Source organism: Diabrotica virgifera, chromosome 1, assembly GCF_917563875.1.
Source record: "Diabrotica virgifera virgifera chromosome 1, PGI_DIABVI_V3a".
Taxonomy (NCBI): domain Eukaryota; kingdom Metazoa; phylum Arthropoda; class Insecta; order Coleoptera; family Chrysomelidae; genus Diabrotica; species Diabrotica virgifera.
The window spans coordinates 116,769,391-116,790,344 of NC_065443.1; the positions used below are offsets into that span (position 1 = coordinate 116,769,391).

General features: G+C 36.6%; 2 protein-coding genes across 2 annotated transcripts in view; one reads left to right on the forward strand and one right to left on the reverse strand.

Moving 5' to 3' along the window:
* Nucleotides 1-20,954, forward strand: part of LOC114349527 (sodium-dependent transporter bedraggled) — a 413,358-nt gene that overhangs the window by 43,064 nt on the left and 349,340 nt on the right. The window lies entirely within an intron of this gene.
* LOC126891586 (uncharacterized) lies at nt 12,055-20,246 on the reverse strand. The gene is made up of 2 exons (XM_050660765.1): nt 19,801-20,246; nt 12,055-12,175 (listed from the first exon to the last, which is right to left on the reverse strand). Exons 1-2 carry the CDS (start codon nt 20,244-20,246, stop codon nt 12,055-12,057), a joined length of 567 nt encoding a protein of 188 aa, XP_050516722.1.

Below are 20,954 nucleotides of genomic sequence, written 5' to 3' on the forward strand. Positions count from 1 at the left end.
AATTACTCTATAATTAAATACAATATTAAAAAAACAAGCCTGTACCGCCATTAAGAAAAACAAAAAAATACACTTTCTTCAAATAAAATTTTTTATCCGATGCCTAGATTTTGTGTCATTTTGGAACTACTAATGGAATAAAAAATTTTAGTAGTTCCAAAATGACACAAAATCTAGGCATCGGATAAAAAAGTTTATTTGAAGAAAGTGTATTTTTTTTGTTCTTCTTAATGGCGGTATAGGCTTGTTTTTTTAATATAGTATTTAATTACAGAGTAATTTCCACATATTAATATGTTTTTCAAATTGGGCTCTGTACCGCCATTCTTTATTATATTACGAATACGTGTGCCAAATATCTCGAAAAAATATTCAAAATTACAGCCGCAATCTTGAAACGCGTTTTTGCTACCTGTTGATCGCTACTGTTTCCTCCTGAAGCTATTTTCTTGTGGCATTTTTATAATCAAGTATATTCAAATGGGAAATAAGCCACAATTTTATCTAAAAATGATTTTATTAACGTTTCGACGCCCAAGTCGGGTGTCGTTGTCAAAATACAAAATAATACTAAATAAACAAAAATGTTGTTGCTTAGTAAAAAATTCTTCTAATAATTTATTTAATCTGACTCATTTATATCGGCAATTCAGACACGTATTATACATTTTAAAGTAGACGACTTTAAAATGATATTTCCAATATTGAGGAGTTGCGTTCCTGGGACGACTTTACTAAAAGATAGTTCATTCGATTACATGAAATCAATCCCAACTCAAGAATATCAGCAACAACATTTTTGTTTATTTAGTATTATTTTGTATTTTGACAACGACACCCGACTTGGGCGTCGAAACGTTAATAAAATCATTTTTAGATAAAATTGTGGCTTATTTCCCATTTGAATATACTTGTTTATCATTGGTATTTGGTATAGTAGAGCTTTTGTCGATAGAATATGTATTATGTATACATATTATACTAAATTTACAATCAAGATGCAGTAGAAATAAACAAACCAAGACACGTTAAATGCTACTAGGAGCTCTCCCGAATCATAATTTACAATGTATATACATTGTAAATTCCAAATTAGTACAGCCGATATGTGAAACAATTGTGCATTTAATGATAGAAGTATATAATTTGGACCATATATTCTGCACATATAAAGGTTCAAATTTAGATAGGAGGCCATCTCAGTTTTTGTTCGTTTTACAAAAATGGTGGGCATTTAAAATGGCGACTATACATATGTGCACGATAACTTTTGAACGAGACGTCAGATTTCAACCTTTGGTATATAGGTTCTTTTTTTGATGAATAATATCGAGGTCTGGAATCCGAAGAATCGGTTTACCAGATTTGTGTTTTTAATGTTTTTTTTTTATGTAAAAATATGTTGTTCCTTTTTCAATTCTTTGACCCTGTATATATAAATTTTTCAAAAAGGTAATACCTCCATTGGAAAGACTAGAAAGAAATATATTTTTTAGGAAATATTTTGAATTTTTCAGTTGTGTTAATTATCATTTAATAAATGCATAACGTATGTTCACATGTACCTATGGGCTGCAGATTCATTTTGAATGCCCGCCATTTTTGTAAAAGACTAAATCTGAGATGGCCTCATATCTAAAAATTTGAATCTTTGTATGTGTAGTATGTGTGGTCCAAATTATATGCTTCTACCATTAAATGCACAATAATTCTTATATTATTATTTACACGAATCTGCCGCACATAGGTACCTACATGTGAAGATACGTTATGCAATTATTAAATGGTAATTAATATAACTAAAGAGTTCAAAATATTTCCTAAAAAATATTTTTACGCTCTTTTCAACGCCGGTATTACCTTTATGAAAAATTAATATATACAGGGTGAAAGAATTGAAAAAGAAACAACATATTTTTACATAAAAAACAGTAAAAACAACAAAATTTGTTAAACCGTTTTTCGGTTCAAGACCTCGATATTATTCATCAAAAAAAGAACTTATATACCGAATTAGGTTGAAATCTGACATCTCGTTCAAAAGTTGTCGTGCTATTAGTCACATATGTATATTCGCCATTTTGAATGCCCGACATTTCTGTAAAAGGAACAAAAACTGAGATGGCCTCGTATCTAAATTTGAACCTCTATATGTGTAGTAGGGTGGGCCGAAAAATATTTTTTTATCCGATCGAAACGGGGTAGGTTTTAAAAGTTGCATTTTGGGTCCTAAAAGAAAACTGCAAAATATTTTTGCTGAAAAAAAATATCTTCAGTGTGCGCATTTGACTTAAAATTTCAGTTTTTTTGGTATAAAGTAACTTTTTGGAAATAATTTTGTACACATTAAGAAATGAGATAGAATGACAGGGTAGCTTTATATATGTTTGTTAACACTAAAAGAATAACCCCAAACAGTTTCATTTGTCTTATGCAACATCTTCAGTGTGCGCAAGAACCACCAATTTACGTGATTTTAAGGTTAAATACAATATTTTTATACCACTTACCTTTTCTAATACTTGAAGTCTAGTTGTTTTGAAAAGTTTACAGTCAGCTTTTTTCTGTACATTTATCGAGGAAAATATATTATCATTTATGCAACTCTTCGCTAGTTCATAATGAACTACCCAGGACTCACCACAAGGATGTGGTTGCATATCGAGTCCCACCCGTGCCCTCCCTTCCACCCAACCATGAGAGCACGTTGTTCTTTTTGCTTAGGCTTTGAACTCTTTCTTAGAGTCAAACTTAGGCCGTATTGCTCTGTCAAATAGTCTAGTTCTGATTATTTGATCCCTTTTCTTTTCATCGCACACTTGTAGTGCTGATCGTGTGACTCCTTTTACTGCTCTTTCGACAGCTTCCAGATTTAAACAAAGTAGATTTGAGTATGGGTCCGAAATATTTATACGACATATGCAGAATAGTTACTAAAGGAGAATCAGCAACAGGATTTGGGGATAGAAGTCCTGGAAAGTTGAATCATGCACGCTGGGTGACAACTGCCAATCGTGTACTCCGATTGTACATTGCATCTAGTTCACCATCAGATCAGTTGAAATATTTAGCCAAATTTGTTGCCTTAGTTTATGCTCCAAGCTGGTTCACTATCAAATACAATCACAAACTGAAGGATGGTTCAAGCAACCTTTGGAAAATGCTGGACATTTCATCATATATGTCACACGAACAAAAGAAAGTGATTCATAAGTGCATTCAAAATAATGCATACTTCGCACACCCCGAAAATATGCTTGTGGCAATGCTCTCCGATGACAGGGAACACATTCGTCAGCTTGCGATCAGACGAATATTAAAAACCAGAAGAAAAAACGACAGAGAAAGAGTTCGACTTTTTGAAATTCCTAAAATAAATTTTTCTGCCAAAGAATACGTAGATTTAATTGAATGGCAGTTTATGGATGTAACTGAGCCCCCTGTTACCATGCATCTATCAGAAGAGGACCTCAACAGAATATTGGTTGACGGCTTGTCAGATATTCTTGCAGAATATCTGACAAGCTATTCTGGTGTGCTGGGAAAATTACCGACACATACTCAAGCTGTCGAAAGAACAGTAAAAGAAGTCACACGATTAGCACTACAAGTGTGCGATGAAAAGAAAAGGGATGAAATAATCAGAACTAGACTATTTGACAGAGCAATACGGCCTAAGTTTGACTCTAAGAAAGAGATCAAAGCCTAAGCAAAAAGAACAACGTGCTCTCATGGTTGGGTAGTGGAAGGGAGGGCACAGGTGGGACTAGACATGCAACCACCTCCTCATGGTGAGTCCTGGGTAGGTCATTATGAACTAGCGAAGAGTTGCTATAAATGATGATATATTTTCGTCGATAAATGTACAGAAAAAAGCTGACTGTAGACTTTTCAAAACAACTAGACTTCAAATATTAGAAAAGGTAAGTGGTATAAAAATATTGTATTTAACCTTAAAATCACGTAAATTGGTGGTTCTTGCACACACTGAAGATGTTCCATAAGAGAAATGAAACTGTTTGGGGTTATTCTATTAGTGTTAACAAACATATATAACGCTACCCGGTCATTCTATCTCATTTCTTAATGTGTACAAAATTATTTCCAAAAAGTTACTTTTTACCAAAAAAACTGAAATTTTAAGTCAAATGCGCACACTGAAGATATTTTTTTTCAGCAAAAATATTTTGCAGTTTTCTTTTAGGGCCCCAAATGCAACTTTTAAAACCTACCCCGTTTCGATCGGATAAAAAAATATTTTTTCGGCCCACCCTAATGTGTAGTATATGTGGTCCAAATTATATGCTTCTACCATTAAATGCACAATAATTCTTATAATATTTACACGAATCTGCCACATATAGGTACATGTGAAGATACATTTTGCATTTATTAAATGGTAATTAACATAACTAAAAAGTTAAAAATATTTACTAACAACAAATCCTACATAGTCGCGTGCTGGACAAATATATGCAATATGAAGGACATAATAAAAATAAAGCATATAAAATTTTTAGAGGTCAGAAAATTATACTCTTTCGCACGGAAATATCGCGTGCTCGAAGAACTCTGCAGGACCATTCCCTCTTTTGTCGTGATTTTCGTGAAAAAATGTAAACCACCTATGTAGGTCGGATTTGAGAATAATCAACGTGGATGCATAAATCTCCATTAAAAACGGCTATAAACGAGATTACGATCGTTTCATTGGACGTGCACACACATATTTTTCTTGTTTACGATGAGATATTTTATAAGCCATGCATTAATTTCAATATGGTTCTGTACCTATTTGCTTGTGACTTTTTACGTTATCTAGTATTTTTAATTGGAATTAAACACAATTAACTACTTAATTCCCATTAATAATACTAGATAAATGTATTAATCTGAAAAATATAATATGCATGCCGAAGGTAAGGGGTACTACTATACAGGGTGTTTCATTAATAATTGGAAATATATTAACTGCTGATTCTTGGGCTCAAAATATTAAGATTGAACCCAAATTACTTAAATAAAATGTGGCGCCTTACTGAGTTACAGGGTGTTTTATTTAAAAATTTAAAAGCTATTTGTATTCAGTACATACTTAAAAAACCACTTGACATATTCTTGTCATACTTGGCAGCAAGTGTAGTAGGTCTGGATCCCGCGTATGAAAGAAAAAAAAGAATGTGTGTGTACTTTGTACGCACGTAAGAAGTTATACTTCTATTACATATTATGTGATTTTAACGAAATTGATATAATGTACTTTAAACAGTTTATTTATATTTCATTTAAATATTAAACGAATTTTAATACTTACTACTTTCCAAAAATTTTTATTGAGACAATACCAAAAATTTTAAAAAATAAAAGAATAAAACGCACACAAACACATTGAAAAATGCCACAAAGAAAAAATGATTTCTGAACGATAATAATTGTTGGCAAAAATTTTAAATACGCATTTTCTGAAAAAAATTATATAACAAATATACTTACAATCATAAAATGCATAAAAAAATAAAAACTTGCATCGGGATTCGAACCCGCGAATTTGGGGACGCTTTGATTCGTAATCGAAGCCTAGACTCACTCATCCAATTACACATTATTTGTCATGTGGAAAAATAGGGCAACTGAACGTTTTACTGTTTGACAGTTGTTCTGAATTTACCTAATCAAATTATGCAGTTTGATTTTTGTGGAAGAAAATATTAAAATATGACAAAGCAGTAAGAAAACAATATATTAGATGAAGATTGGTAGAACTTTTGTTGGTAATCAAATTAAGTATGTAAATCAAAGCATTACATACCTACTAGATAAATAAATCTACGCCAAAAAATCATAATTTAAAAATAAAAATCAGACCTAATTTCGGATTTCTCTCTAAAATCCCCATTCTTGAGAAAATAAATTTATTCCAACCTAATCCAAATGTATAATTACAATATGATTATAATAAAAACTACTTACCAAATTAGAATGAGTTTTCCTTGTCCAAAAATATTTATTTATTTATTTATTGGTACACATCACAAACACCAGTAATAAACAAAAAAAAATGTTACAATGGTAATCACAGGTGATGGCAACTTACAAACTAACAAACAAAACAACAGACTAACAATAACAAAAGAAAATACATATATATATGTAATATATATATATATATATATATATATATATATGTAATATATATATATATATATATATATATATATATATATATATATATATATATATATATATATATATATATATATATTGATGTGATCTTGATTATTGATATGAGATAATATTCTGATATGTCATTTAATTTAATCAATGCATTAATAATAATCTAATTAATTAACCAGATCACATATAAATATGTTTTCAATCTCAGGGCGAATTATAAAATTAATTACTTAATTACGTGGCTTCTCAGTATTTCTCAATGGTTCCTAATCGGGATAGGAAAGAAAAGAGTAAAATAATACACACATATGGGTTACAATTATAATCAAAATATTGTTTATTTTATTTAAATGGCAATCACTGCTTAATATTTGCTATATCTTATTATTCTTAAACATAACATTTACACATGGGAATCTTATTTCCTTTTGGTTTCCAATTGAAAGTTTTTATTAACATTTAACTATTTTGATTTATTAGCAACAATTCTATTTAAGTTTGATGAAGCTTTTCTGATATTATTGATTATGTTTTTCAATTTTAAATGTGGTATTTAATACGAAAAACCCATACATTCATGTCCAAACAAATGAGACTGACCTTTTTCTGGTGAACTGAGAATGTCTTCACACAAGACCCGTTTCCTGCTATCCTTGGCTGCGATCAACACCTCGTCCTGGCTTCCAGTAATGTTCTCCTTTGAAAACTAGCTCGTATAGCTCCCGTTCCTGCTTCTGTCGTGATGCCGTGTTTCTACCTTTTTCGAAACTGCAATCAGCTACCGGGACACTCTTGGCTCAAGGAGGTTCTTTTACTCTCAACCTGGCCTACCTCTCGTTCCACGATAGATACTCCACACTCACGGAACTACACCGGCTTTCTCACTCTCCGTACACTACCGTCTACTACTCGACTTCACTTCTCGACAGCTCAAAACATTCTGATCTATCTTTTTCATTCATTCCCCTACTTTCTAAATATCCCTTCCAGATTCACAAATCAAACTTCCACCACCAACTCTCATTCGCAGTATTCCTCAAAACCAATTTTTAATCTTTCTAAATATGCTTAATGGATTTCCAAAAAAAATAGTTAATTCCCATTCTAAAATTACTTTCTACTATTTACAAAATTTAATGACCTATTATCTACTTCAACTGAGTCTTATTTAGCATAGGCTAATGATCGAACCTTCCGCGAACAACGATAATGACCTATTATCGATTTCACTTGAGTTTTATTTAGCATAGGCTAATGATCGAACCTTCCGCGAACAACGATAATGGTACGCGCCATTCACTTTGTTTATTCTAAGCGCATTGTCCCGAGTTTCGTAAGCTTCTTCTAATCACTTCTTAAAATTAAATATAACAATTTGTTGTATACAGGTTGTTCTAAATTTATATGCCCGTGGTTGAGAAAATTGAAAATATTTTATATTAAATTGAATCCTGCTTATAATTATCAAAATTTAATTTTCATATCAAATAGAAATATAACAAATCCCCGCCTTGTATTCGATAAAATTTATCTGCATTTTTAAATAAATTTTCTCGAGGCAAAACCAACTCCCTGTATATTTCCTTACTTTAATCTACGTCTTATACCCCTTCTTCTTGTATTACTCTAATTAGTCCCACCTGTAGAGTAATTGTTTCCTTATTTTCAGTGTCCTCATCCTGTGTTAGCGTGTCAGCTATTATTTTGTCTTTCCCTTTTTCCCATATCAATTTTCTGTCTTTTTCCTCAGATTCTTCACATACTTTTACCGTGCATTCTGCATCCTCGTTTTCATATGCCTCCTCTTCAAATGCCACTGTTTCGATCATATCTTTTTCGCTTTCATTTGTTAGCTTTATTTCTTCTTCTCCTGAGCTCATCTCTTCTTTTGAGGAATCCCAGTTTTCTTTTGCTTTTGATACTCTCAAATTTTCTTCTTCTGGGCTCAACTCTTCTTTTGAGGAGCCACAGGTGTCATTTTCTTTTATCTTTTTCTGACTTTTTCTCCTTTTTCTTCTTTGTCCTTGCTTCGTTGCCAAATTTATTTCTACTGTTTGTTCTTTACCTGATTCGTCCGTATTTTGTTTCTCCTGTTCCTTGTCCTGTTCTTCTTCTTTTTCTTCTGTTAGATTCATCGTATTATTTTTAAAATCTATCACTACATGTTTTTCTGCCAATTCGTCAACTCCTACTATCATGTCATGTGACATGTTTGGCATTATTACACATTGTAGTGCATACATCTTCTTACCCAGTCGTACCATTACTCGTATGCCTTCATTTATAGTTGCCAATGTCCGTTTGTTTGCGCCCACTAAATTTACCCTAGGTATTTTGTAAATTAAATTTGTTAAGTTAACTTCTTCTATTAGTTTTCTGTTGACCAATGTTATTTCAGATCCAGTGTCTATCATAATTTTAATTGGTTTCTCGTTGATAAATCCATCCACAAATTTTAAATTAACTCCATTTTTCTTTTCGTTGTTTCCTGCCAATTTAATAAACTCCTTGGGGTGACAAAAGATTCCTGTTTGATTTTTGGTTTTTAGTGAGCGCCGTCGTGAAAAAACGCCGGTTGCTCATCGTTGTTTATATTTTCGTCATAATGTCTCTCTCCGTCATATTCATCTGTCTGGGTATTATTTACTTCTCTTCTATTTTCTCTTGGTCTGTCGGATCTGTTTCGGTTTTCTCGATATCCCTGTTCATTTTGTCTACCATTATTTCTGTTTTCTTGATTTGCGCGTGTGGTGTTTCTATTCTGGTATTCTCGATTTCTGTCCTCATTCCATTGCCTATTTCTTTGTTCATAATTTCCTCTTCCGTTGTCTCTATTTTCGTTTTCCCTTCTGGGATTAAAATCTCGTCTTGTATAGTCCCTCCTATTTTGATTTCTATCTCTGTAATCCTGTGTTTCTCGGGGCCTGTAATCTTCTCGCGACCTTCTTGATTTTCTTTCTCTTAAACGTGATTCTCTTATTTGTAGGAATTGGCATAAACTATCTATGTCTTTGTAGTTTTGCAATGTGATATGGTCTTCCAGCGTTTCTTCGAAATGTCTTGCAATCAGTTCGACTAATTGTTCCGATGAGTAATTATATTGTAAATGTTTTGCGTTATAGTAAATTTGTAATGCATATGTCCTTTCTGATATACCCATCCTATCATTGTATTTCCCATTTTGCAATTCCTTGTTAATTTCCAATTGTTGGACTTTTCCCCAGAAATAATTCAAAAATTTTTGTTCAAATTGTTGCCAACTGTCAAATTCTTCTTCTTTGCAATCGAACCATAGGCTTGCTTCATATTTTAGATGGTTTCTGATAGTTTCTTTTGCTGTTTCGAAATTTCCGATGTGCTGTATTTTCTTTTTCAGGCTATTTATGAACGGCACTGGGTGTAATCTTCTTACATCCCCGCCAAACCTTATCTTCACGTCATCTGTGCTATGTATAACCATTTCTCTTCTTTCTCCTACATTTTGTTGAATATTGATTTCCGCAATCTTTCTTTCCATTTCTTCTCTGATTGCTTGAATAGCGTTTTCAAACTTGTTTTCCAAATTTTCTATTTCCTTTTTCTGGCAATTCGTTAACTCCTTTATTTTATCTTGAATTTTCATTTCATACTTTTCTATGCGTTCCTCCATTTTCTTGTTGTTCTCTTCTATGGCTTGTTTTGTTTCCTTCTGATTTTCTTGCATTATTCTTTTTGTTTCATCCATTTTTTGATCCAATTTTTGTTGTGTTTCATCCATTTTTTGTTGTGTTTCATCCATTTTTTGTTGTGTTTCATCCATTTTTTGATCCACTTTATCCATTTTCTTTGATGTTTCTTCCTGATTTTTATCCATTGCTTGTTTTGTTTCCTCCTGATTTTTATCCATTGTCCTTTTTGCTTCATCCATTTTTTGTGATTGGAGTTGCATAAGTTGTAATATCTTTTCTAATTCTGACAATTCTTTTTTTCCTGTTTCCATGATTGTTGTGTCTAAAATATCTTCTTTGTCTGAATTATCCTCTTGATTTGAATGTTCTTTTTGTTTTTTATTGTCTTTGCTTTGGCTTCTTGTCACAGACATTTGTTTTCAAGAAGTACTGTCCCCGCCAAATATGAAATTTTACTAGTATGTTACCAAGACGACTTTTTCTCACCCAAATATTATAAATTGTCAATAAATATATCAAATGTAAATATCGTAAAAATAAAATATTAAATCAGTTATGTAAAATTTGTACCTAAAGATATCTAAAATTTTATGTTATCAAATGTAAGTATCTCACTTTTTACCACAGGCATATAAATTTTCAAATACCGGCTTTACTCTTTCTATCCTTCAAATTTGCCACTCGAAATACTTTTCAATGCTTTCCACGTTGGACGACAGTTGATGTGATCTTGATTATTGATATGAGATAATATTCTGATATGTCATTTAATTTAATCAATGCATTAATAATAATCTAATTAATTAACCAGATCACATATCAATATGTTTTCAATCTCAGGGCGAATTATAAAATTAATTACTTACTTACGTGGCTTCTCAGTATTTCTCAATGGTTCCTAATCGGGATAGGAAAGAAAAGAGTAAAATAATACACACATATGGGTTACAATTATAATCAAAATATTGTTTATTTTATTTAAATGGCAATCACTGCTTAATATTTGCTATATCTTATTATTCTTAAACATAACATTTACACATGGGAATCTTATTTCCTTTTGGTTTCCAATTGAAAGTTTTTATTAACATTTAACTATTATGATTTATTAGCAACAATTCTATTTAAGTTTGATGAAGCTTTTCTGATATTATTGATTATGTTCTTCAATTTTAAATGTGGTATTTAATACGAAAAACCCATACATTCATGTCCAAACAAATGAGACTGACCTTTTTCTGGTGAACTGAGAATGTCTTCACACAAGACCCGTTTCCTGCTATCCTTGGCTGCGATCAACACCTCGTCCTGGCTTCCAGTAATGTTCTCCTTTGAAAACTAGCTCGTATAGCTCCCGTTCCTGCTTCTGTCGTGATGCCGTGTTTCTACCTTTTTCGAAACTGCAATCAGCTACCGGGACACTCTTGGCTCAAGGAGGTTCTTTTACTCTCAACCTGGCCTACCTCTCGTTCCACGATAGATACTCCACACTCACGGAACTACACCGGCTTTCTCACTCTCCGTACACTACCCTCTACTACTCGACTTCACTTCTCGACAGCTCAAAACATTTTGATCTATCTTTTTCATTCATTCCCCTACTTTCTAAATATCCCTTCCAGATTCACAAATCAAACTTCCACCACCAACTCTCATTCGCAGTATTCCTCAAAACCAATTTTTAATCTTTCTAAATATGCTTAATGGATTTCCAAAAAAAATAGTTAATTCCCATTCTAAAATTACTTTCTACTATTTACAAAATTTAATGACCTATTATCTACTTCAACTGAGTCTTATTTAGCATAGGCTAATGATCGAACCTTCCGCGAACAACGATAATGACCTATTATCGATTTCACTTGAGTTTTATTTAGCATAGGCTAATGATCGAACCTTCCGCGAACAACGATAATGGTACGCGCCATTCACTTTGTTTATTCTAAGCGCATTGTCCCGAGTTTCGTAAGCTTCTTCTAATCACTTCTTAAAATTAAATATAACAATTTGTTGTATACAGGTTGTTCTAAATTTATATGCCCGTGGTTGAGAAAATTGAAAATATTTTATATTAAATTGAATCCTGCTTATAATTATCAAAATTTAATTTTCATATCAAATAGAAATATAACAATATATATATATATATATATATATATATATATATATATATATATATATATACACATAATATATGATATAGATCTATATGTTATATAACTTCTAATTGCATCTGAAAATTATCCCAGCCCACCAGAAGTTTCTGAATATCTTTACAACTCGCATCGAAAAAATCCAGTTCTGGATGCTGGTCTAAAAATTCATTACAAACTCTGAGCATATTATTGATAGGAGATAAACTGTTCCATACAAAAAAAGGTTTCCTATTTATAATTCTCGGCCTAATCTTTGGTATCTTAAAATGTACAAAATTCACCATTCCACAGCTTTTATACTTAAAATTATTTACAATATTATATATGAACATCACAGACTGCCGATCCCTTCTAGCAGAGAGTCTTTCGACTTTGAAATACCTTAGCATTGAATAATATGAGATCATATAAGGGTACACTCTATATTTTCTGAAATAAAGATATCTTAAAAACGCTTTTGAACCTTTTCAATTAAATCCGTTTTAAAAGCTGTTGTTGGGGACCATATGACTGACGCATATTCTAGATTTGGTCTTACAATGGCATTGTAGAGCCTTATAATTGTTTCAATATCAAAGTCCCTAGAATTACGTATAATAAAACCTAATATTTTATATGCCTTATTTACAATACTATAAAGATGTTTATGAAAGCTCATGTTTGACTCAAAATTGACCCCCAGATCCCTAAATTCATTTTTCCTGTCTATAACTACACCATCTATATGATAATCTTCAATGATGAAATTTAATTTACGAGTAAATGTGACAACTGAACATTTGCTAATATTAAGTGACATCTTATTAATTCGAAACCAACCAGCCACATGACTTAGATCAGACTGTAACATATGACAGTCTTCATTACATGAGATTGTTCTAAAAAGTTTAAAGTCATCAGCATACAGTAGGCTGGTTGAAACAGTTACTGATGCTGGTAAATCGTTGATAAAAAGTAGGAATAGTTAAAGGGCCTAAATTACTACCCTGTGGGACACCTGACATGGCATTAAACTGACCTGAAAATGTTCCTCCCACCTTTACTATCTGTGATCTGTGAAGCAGGTAAGATTTCATAAAGTTATATGCATTCTCAGAGAAACAAGCAAGCAAGCAAGCAATTTGATTTAACCCGACCTGTGGAAATGTCCACCCTCTCGAAAGAGTACATTCGGGTGTAACAATTCATTGGGGCGAGGTGTTTTGACCCGAGTGTAAACAGGGATCACCCCACCTCGCTCCAATGCCCCAGGCCATCCCTTTCCCCCCCATAGCACGCTGATGCGCGATGAGGGCACAACTATCGTAGCCAAATGCTCTTCACAATGGAATCCTGGGTAATAAGATTCCATGTGGTACCCTAATCGAATGCAAAAATCTTAGGCTCAGCGTGATGCGCTCTATGCCTTTATCGTCTTACTTACTTAACCGCGGTACTAAAAATTGCTTGCTTGGGCCCCAAGTCATCGTGCTGAGCCCTATTGGGCTCCGCCCAATGACTTGTTGCTCGAGTTTTTATGTGTTTTTTATGGTTTTTTATATTTTTTTGGGGGCTTACGCCTTTTTATTTTTTTATATATATTTTTTTGGGGGCCTGCGCCCTTCTATAATTTTCTAAAATTGTCTTACCTTGGAGGTGATCGTGGTGTTGGATCTCCGTATGTAACGCTATCTTCGGCACTTGTTTTGAGCTACGAACAGACTACTATCACTTTTCACTTTTCATCACTTTATTCCACTATTTGCTGTTTCGGTCTTCTATGCTTCCATCGGTGGAACTCATCATACCTTAGCATCTCTCGCAGTATATGACTTGGGTGGTGCTCCAGTTCCGCGAATTTGACCCTTGCTTTGTCTGTCATGATTTCGGTGACTCTCACCTGTTGGAGTTCTCTGAACAGGAATCTTTCTGCGACGTATCTTGGGACTCTGGCGGCTTCTCTCAAGCTGCTGTTGTGGACCGCTTGGATCTTCTTTTTGTGGGTGTTACATGCTTGTCCCCATGCGAGAGATGCGTATGTTAATACCGGTAGTATAATACTGTTTATCAATCTTAACCTTGTTTTTAGTCTTAGTTTGCTTTTTCTGCCTGTAAGTCCTCTTAATGTTGCTTTTGCTATGTTGGCCTTATGGACTGTGGCTTCTACATGTTTTTGGAAGGTTAATCGTTTGTCCATGATGACTCCTAGGTATTTAGCTTCGTTTTTCCACTCGATGGGGGTGTTCTGTACCGTCAGCTGTTCCTCTGGTTGTTGTCTTCGTTTCTTGTATAGAACCGCTTGTGACTTTTCCGAGTTGATGGCTATCTTCCATTTTATACTCCATTCCTCTACTTCTTGTAGTGCTGTTTGCAGGTTGGTCACTGCTATATCTACATTTCTGTGTTTGGCCGCTATCGCTGTATCGTCGGCGTATAGGCTCATAAGGGTACCTGGTGTTCTAGGTACGTCAGCGGTGTATATCGTGTACAGCAGGGGTGACAGGACCGCTCCCTGGGGTACTCCAGCCTCCGGGTTCCCGAGTTCGGACAGGACTTGTCCTATCCGAACCCTGAAACTCCGGTCGCCCAATTACGATGAGATTAGCCTCGTCATAGCCCCGCTGTACCCGTAGCCCCTCATTTTGTATAGAAGCCCCTTATGCCATACTCTGTCGAATGCTTTGCTTACGTCCAGGAACGCTGCTCCAGTGTACTGCCTGTCGTTGAATCCAGCTGCTATGTACTCGGTTAGTCTGAGTACTTGTAGCTCGCTGGAGTGCTCTGCTCTGAATCCGAATTGAGCTTCTGGGATAATGTTTAGTCTATTTGTTTCCGCTTGCAGTCTGCTAAGAATGATTCTTTCCACTATCTTGCTGATCGCTGGAAGTAAGCTGATTGGCCTGTAGTTCTGCGGGAATGTGTGGTTCTTACCAGGTTTTGGGATCATAATGACGTGGGCCATTTTCCACCTGTTCGGGAATATCTTGAATCTTAGTATCGCGTTCACTATGTTTGTGAAGTACACTATAGCTTTTCTGGGCAAATATTTTAGGGCTCTGTTTGTTATTTCATCTGGACCAGGTGCTTTCCTCGGTGAACTGTTTCGGATGTGTTCGTTGATTTCTTCCGGTGATGTTGGGGGAATGATGTCCTCTGGGTCTTCTGGTCCTTCTTCTTGTTCTTCGACTTCTTCCAGGAAGTCGTCGTCTTCGTCTTGGTGGTAGTTTAGGTCGCATTCTCTTTCGAGTGTAGCCCTCATCGCCTCTACTTTATCCTCTATGGTGTATACCATGCCGTCTCTTCCATGTAATGGGGGGATGGGTTTTCTGTCGCTTCTCAACATTTTTTGGAGCTTCCAAACGTTTTTCATGTTTGAGTCTAGTTCTTCCATCTCTTGTACAAAGTTGTCCCATTTTTTGCTGCGGTGGAGTTGTAGGGCCGTTTTGACCTCTCTGTTTAATGTATTTGCCCAGGTTTTGTCTACTCGATTTCTTGTTCTTCTGGCTATTTTTTTCGCTCTATTTTTTTCCCTTATCAGCTCTTGAGTTTCTTGTGGTATGTCTTTGAACCTTCCCGTGTGGATCTCGACTTCTTCCTCTGTTGTGCTGTTTCTGATTGCCTATTGGATGATGTTTTCAAGCTCTAGGACTTTTACTTCTATTTCTTCAGGGTTATTTATAACTGGCACTATGTTTATTCTTTCACTCACTAATCTTTTATAATTCGTCCACTTTGTTTTCTTTTTTGTTCTTTTCGGTGGGTTTGTCTCTTCCCATGTTCCAATTTCTAGAAGAATGGGGTTGTGGTCTGTTGATCCTTCGTCCAGCGCGATTAGTTCTGATTGTAGTCCTAGGTTTTTGGCCACAACTATGTCGATATGGGTGGGAAGTCCATTTCCTGGGAAGTGTGTTGGTTCTTCTGGGCCCATCGCCACTGTATCTTCATTATTTTCTATATAGCTATTTAGTAGTCTTCCATTTCTGTTCGTAGCTCTATCGTTCCAGTTGGGGGATCTTGCATTCAGGTCTCCTATTATGATGGATGTTTCAGCGATGTTAAGGAACGCGTCTAGGTCATCGTCCATTAATGGGTGTTGCGGTCTTACGTAGGCTGATGTTATTCTGACTGCGCCTTGCCTCATTTTCACTTCGACTGTTGTTGCCTCCCAGTGGCGTGCTGGAACTTTTCAAGCGGCCCGGTGATTTTATAGAAAAGTGGCCTCCCAGCCTTCTTCTTCTTATATTTATATAAATATGACTGTCTGTTTTTTCAATGTGCCTCTAGTAAGTTGTCGTTCCATCGTTTTCATGGTCTTCCCACTGATCGTCTTCCTATTGGGGAACTGTCTCTCAACTGTTTCTCGCTATCCTTACTACTCTATTTGTTGTCATTTGGCTTATGTGGTCATTCCATTCTATTCTTCTGTTTCTTATTCAGTTATTAATATTGTCCACCTTGAATCTCCGTTGTACATCTGTACTTCTAGCTCTGTGTCCCATGAAGTCTTACCATCGATTTTTCGAAGGGTTTTCATCTCCGCTGTTTCGATCAATTTTTTGTCCTCTCCGTGTCGGGTCGTGTTTCTGCATTGGTCTGATGACTATTTTGTAAATTCTGCCTTTCATTTCTTTTCCGATATTTTTATTCACTTGATCTTCCACTTCTGTTTCGAGCCTTCCTTAGCTAGATGATTTGATGCCTAAATATTAAAACTCCATCACTTGTTCTATTAGCCCTCCAGCTCCAATTTACATCTTAATGGATTTGCTGTTATAACCATGAGTTTTGTCTTTTTGGGGGAAATTAACATGTTAAATATTCTGGCGGTTATGTTAAATTGGTGCAGCATACGTTGTTAGAAATGTTTGATCTCCTGCGAAGAGTTGAGTACGCAAGCAATAAAGTTGGTTTGAAAATCAATAAAGGTAAGACAGATTCGACACTATTAAACTTACTAACATTGTTACAGGAATACCAGATAGTAAACACCTTTGTCTATCTCGGGTCTGGTATAACTGACGATGGTAACTGTGAAGTAGGAGTTCGTAGACGTATTGGTATGGCAAAAAATGCGATGAGTCGCCTAACTAAAGTTTGGAAAGACAGATTTATCTCTCAAATTATCAAGATGAGACTGGTGAATGCCCTCGTATTCTCAATATTTCAATACGGGGCAGATACTTGGATTCTTTGAGTCCAAGTGTGGTGCTTTTGAGAGTGGAGCCTTTGAGATGTGTTGCTTGAGAAGAATGCTGTGCATACCTTGGACACCTCATAGGATAAACTTTTCCATTCTAAACGAACTCAAAATTAAAAAAAAAAGACTCTCCACAATATATTTTCAACGAATTCTGCAATTCTTCGGTTACGTGGTTCGCATAGGTGACGATAGTTTGGAGATATTAATTGTTTCCGGAAAATCAAGAGGAGGACCACCAACTAGATGGTCCGATAAAATTAAGAATTCAGCTGGAAAGTCATTCTGCGAAGCTCTTAGAGGAGCTAAATATAGAGAGCAATGGAATAAAATTGTTAGGAATATTGGAGGAAATCACGATCCTCAGTAATGGGGAAACGACAAGCGAGAGAAATACGTTGTAAATCATCTTTACTTTGAGACATTAGTATTGCATCGTCTGCATAGCAGATTTATTTAAGTTATTTTTCCATTTATAGAAAATATTATAAAATCTATACTATACATACATATTTATATATTTCTAATGGATCTATCCTCGCTAATTTCAAGATAACCGTTATACACCGCCTGGTTCTGTCCACTCAGCAAAACCGAAAACATCCAAAAATACTTAACGAACTTTTCCCAGAAACACATATCTGAACAAAATATATAGGTCCAATTGCTGAGTCGTATTTTGTGTAAAAGTTTGTGTTTATATTATCCGCCGAATAATGCCTATTCATGACTCAATTGAACGTCTTAATTTTAACCGTTTTGAAATACAGGGTGTGTATAAAACAGACAACTGGAATTAAAGCAATATTTTTCAAATGGCTCGAACACTATGTATGAAAATAAAATATTTTTGAAATGTTTTAATATCATTCAATTAGAAATTTAAAAAAAATTTTGTTACATCTAAAGTTTTTTGTGAAAAAAAACTTATTTGACCGGCCTCAAGAGGCCGCGGCCTCTCGGTAATTGCACCGATTCGTTTATATGGCCAGCACGCCACTGTTGCCTCCATGTTAACTAGTGGTGGAGTGGTGAATCTGGTGTGAGTGATTCCCTTCTTAACTAGGATGGCCGTTCCTCCTGATCTTCTATTGAGGTCGTTCCTATATACATCGTACCCAGGGAACTTTAGGTTGAAGTTGTTTGTTAGCTTGGTTTCCTGGATTGCTACGATATCCATCTCATATCTATTAGCGATTTCATCCATGATGTTTTGGTTCGTTGATATACCGCCCGGATTCCAGGAGCCTATCCTCAAATATCCCCTGTCTGTCAGCATTACTTCTGCGCTTCCCTGGTGCCTTGTATAACTTCTCTAACTACCCTAGTCACTATTCTGACTATGTAGTCTTCATCAGGGATCGCTGTTTGGTGTTGGTTGTTCTGCGTGGCCTGGGCGTAGGTGGTGCCGGTGGCTTGTGGTCTTCTTGCCTGTGGTTGTTGTTGTTGCGGCCTCCTTGGTGGGGGTCTTCCCCACGTAGGGCATCTATGGCATCCTCTGTAGCTGGCTGGATGGCTGCCTTTACAGTTGGCGCATGTAGCTTTAACTTCTTTGGCCCTTTTGCACAACTTAGTGGGGTGATCCTCACCGCATTTGACACACCTGGGGTCCTTGTGGCACGCGTTCTGGGTGTGGTGGTAGCCTTGGCAGTTGAAACACTGCGTGGGTCCTGTCGCTTTTCGGAGATCCTCTACCACTACCTTCATGTGGCACAGGTTGGTTATGCGCCTCGCCGCCTCGACGTCCCCCTGATCCAGAGTTATGACGAACATAGGTAGCTGTCTTCTTGGGCCGGCTCTTGTTGACATATTCTTTGCTGCTTGGCAGTCAATGTTATATTGATCTGCCATGTCGTTCTTGATCTCTTCCTCTTTGGTATTCGTTGGTAGCCCTCTTATTACCATTTTTGGTTTTACTTCTTCCTCGAATGGGAAGGCTATCCATTGTAGTCTCTTCTTGGGATCTTTTAGGGTCATGTTCTTTGCGTAATCCTCAATAATGTGGGTCATCTTTCGATAATCTTCCGGGCTTTTCGCCTGGATGAGGGTTTCCCTTCCGCTTCTGGAGATCTTATTTGTCGTGATTACGCCTTGTTTCTGGGCTATACTGAGGATAGCCCCTGTCTCGCTCACGCTCTGTAATTTAATTACAGGCGGCTTTCGTTGACGGTTTACCTGTTTTTCAGGAAACGCGGCAGCTTCTTCTTGTTGGTTCGTCTCCATTTGGTTCGACTCTGAATCCTTGGGATGCCGTGCGGCAGGCGCATCTCCACCCGTGCTCGTAGATGGATGCATTGGTGGGGCATTTCCTCGGGGTAGATTGAAGGATTCTTCTAGTGGGGGTGAAGCAGCTCTCATGGCGTTTCTTGCTTGGTTTTCCCATGATGTCGTCTCGTCTTTTGAGATGGGTGACTTCAGTTTTGGGAAATCTTCTTTATTTTTTGGTGTCTCTCGGATTTTCCTTAGTATCTCCTCTGCGGGTGACCTTTTGGCTTCAGGGATTGGCTGCTATTTCCCGACTTCAGAGACTGGCTTCTGTTGGAGATTCTGTAAGAGTCCGTTCATCTTTATTTGTTGTTCTGTCATTGTTCTTTGTTGATCTATCAGATCATTCAATCGGGCTGACATTTGCTTCATCTCTTCCTTTTGTTCTTGGATTACGATCCTTAGTTTCTCGTTTTCGGCTCTTTGTTGGTCTCTCTCTGCCGTCATCGCCTCTAGCATTTTCCTCATCTCTTCTTGCTCATTCGTCTTGAGTACCTTCTCTTTCTTGTTTTCGTCGGCTTCACTCTCTTTCGGTTTCGCTCGTTTGGTGGTGCCTCTGACTGCCTGCTCTGCCTCATCATCCATGGGCTCTGCTATTGGATTTTCTCCGTCCTTCTTCGCTTCTGCGTCGTTCTTCGATTTCTCCTCTTTCTTCTTTTTGGATTTCTCCTTCTTCCTCTCGCTTCTAGGTTTCTTGAACCCATTTTCATCCATGGATGAGCAGTCATCGGTGTCGGAACTTAATTCCTGAAACAGGTTTGGGCCCACTTTGCGTGAGCCCTCATATATTGGCGGGGATTGCGCCATGGATCGGGGGCGTGATCGAGACCTAGCTCGATCAATCGTCTGGGGTTGGGGGCGAACGGTCCTAATTTTTGATGAAGCCTTTTTTTCTGCCGACTGGCCCGACGCCAGCTCGACTTCAGGGTTGGCTCCCTGCACCAAGCGCGGTTGTTCACGTACCCAGACAGAACTGAGTACGGGTTCCACTTGAGTTTCTCGATCTACTGACCTAGGGGCCGGGGCTGCATCAATGTAGATTCTCAAAAGCTACACCCTGCAGTGTCGAGGTGCAGTGTTTTAAACTACACCCTTCCCTTACGGAGGCACAGTAGATATCCCGTAGCGGGCTCTCGTCGAGCCCGCTATTTCTTTTTCCGCTAGCCGATCTCTAGCTGTGGCGTCTCAGAGAACTCAATAGAAATTCCCTAAGTTTCACCACATCCAGACGAACGGCTTTTGCCTCACCTTCTTGCCTAAGGCGAAAAAGTGTTACGGTTTCGCTATCACGCTTACATTCGTGATGGAATGAGAATTCCTGCTAGCCGAAAACAACCTTTTCACCGTCTGGCTTCTTGTCGTCCGCGTCTTCTCGCCTCGGAGAGTGAAAACGCTCAACTGTTACCTCGCTTACATTCAAGGTAGGACTAATAAGTCCCCAGCCGAGCAATCCCCACTACTCGTTGGCTTCTCTTCGCTGCTTCTCTGCTCCGCTCCGCTCGCACGCGTGTTACC

Coding starts and splice junctions, on each gene's coding strand:
- LOC126891586 (XM_050660765.1), bottom strand. CDS start 20,246: ATGGCGCAATCCCCGCCAATATATGAGGGCTCACGCAAAGTGGGCCCA. Junction 12,176..19,800: donor AAGGAAGAGATGAAGCAAAT/GTCAGCCCGATT, acceptor TAATATGCTCAG/AGTTTGTAATGAATTTTTAG.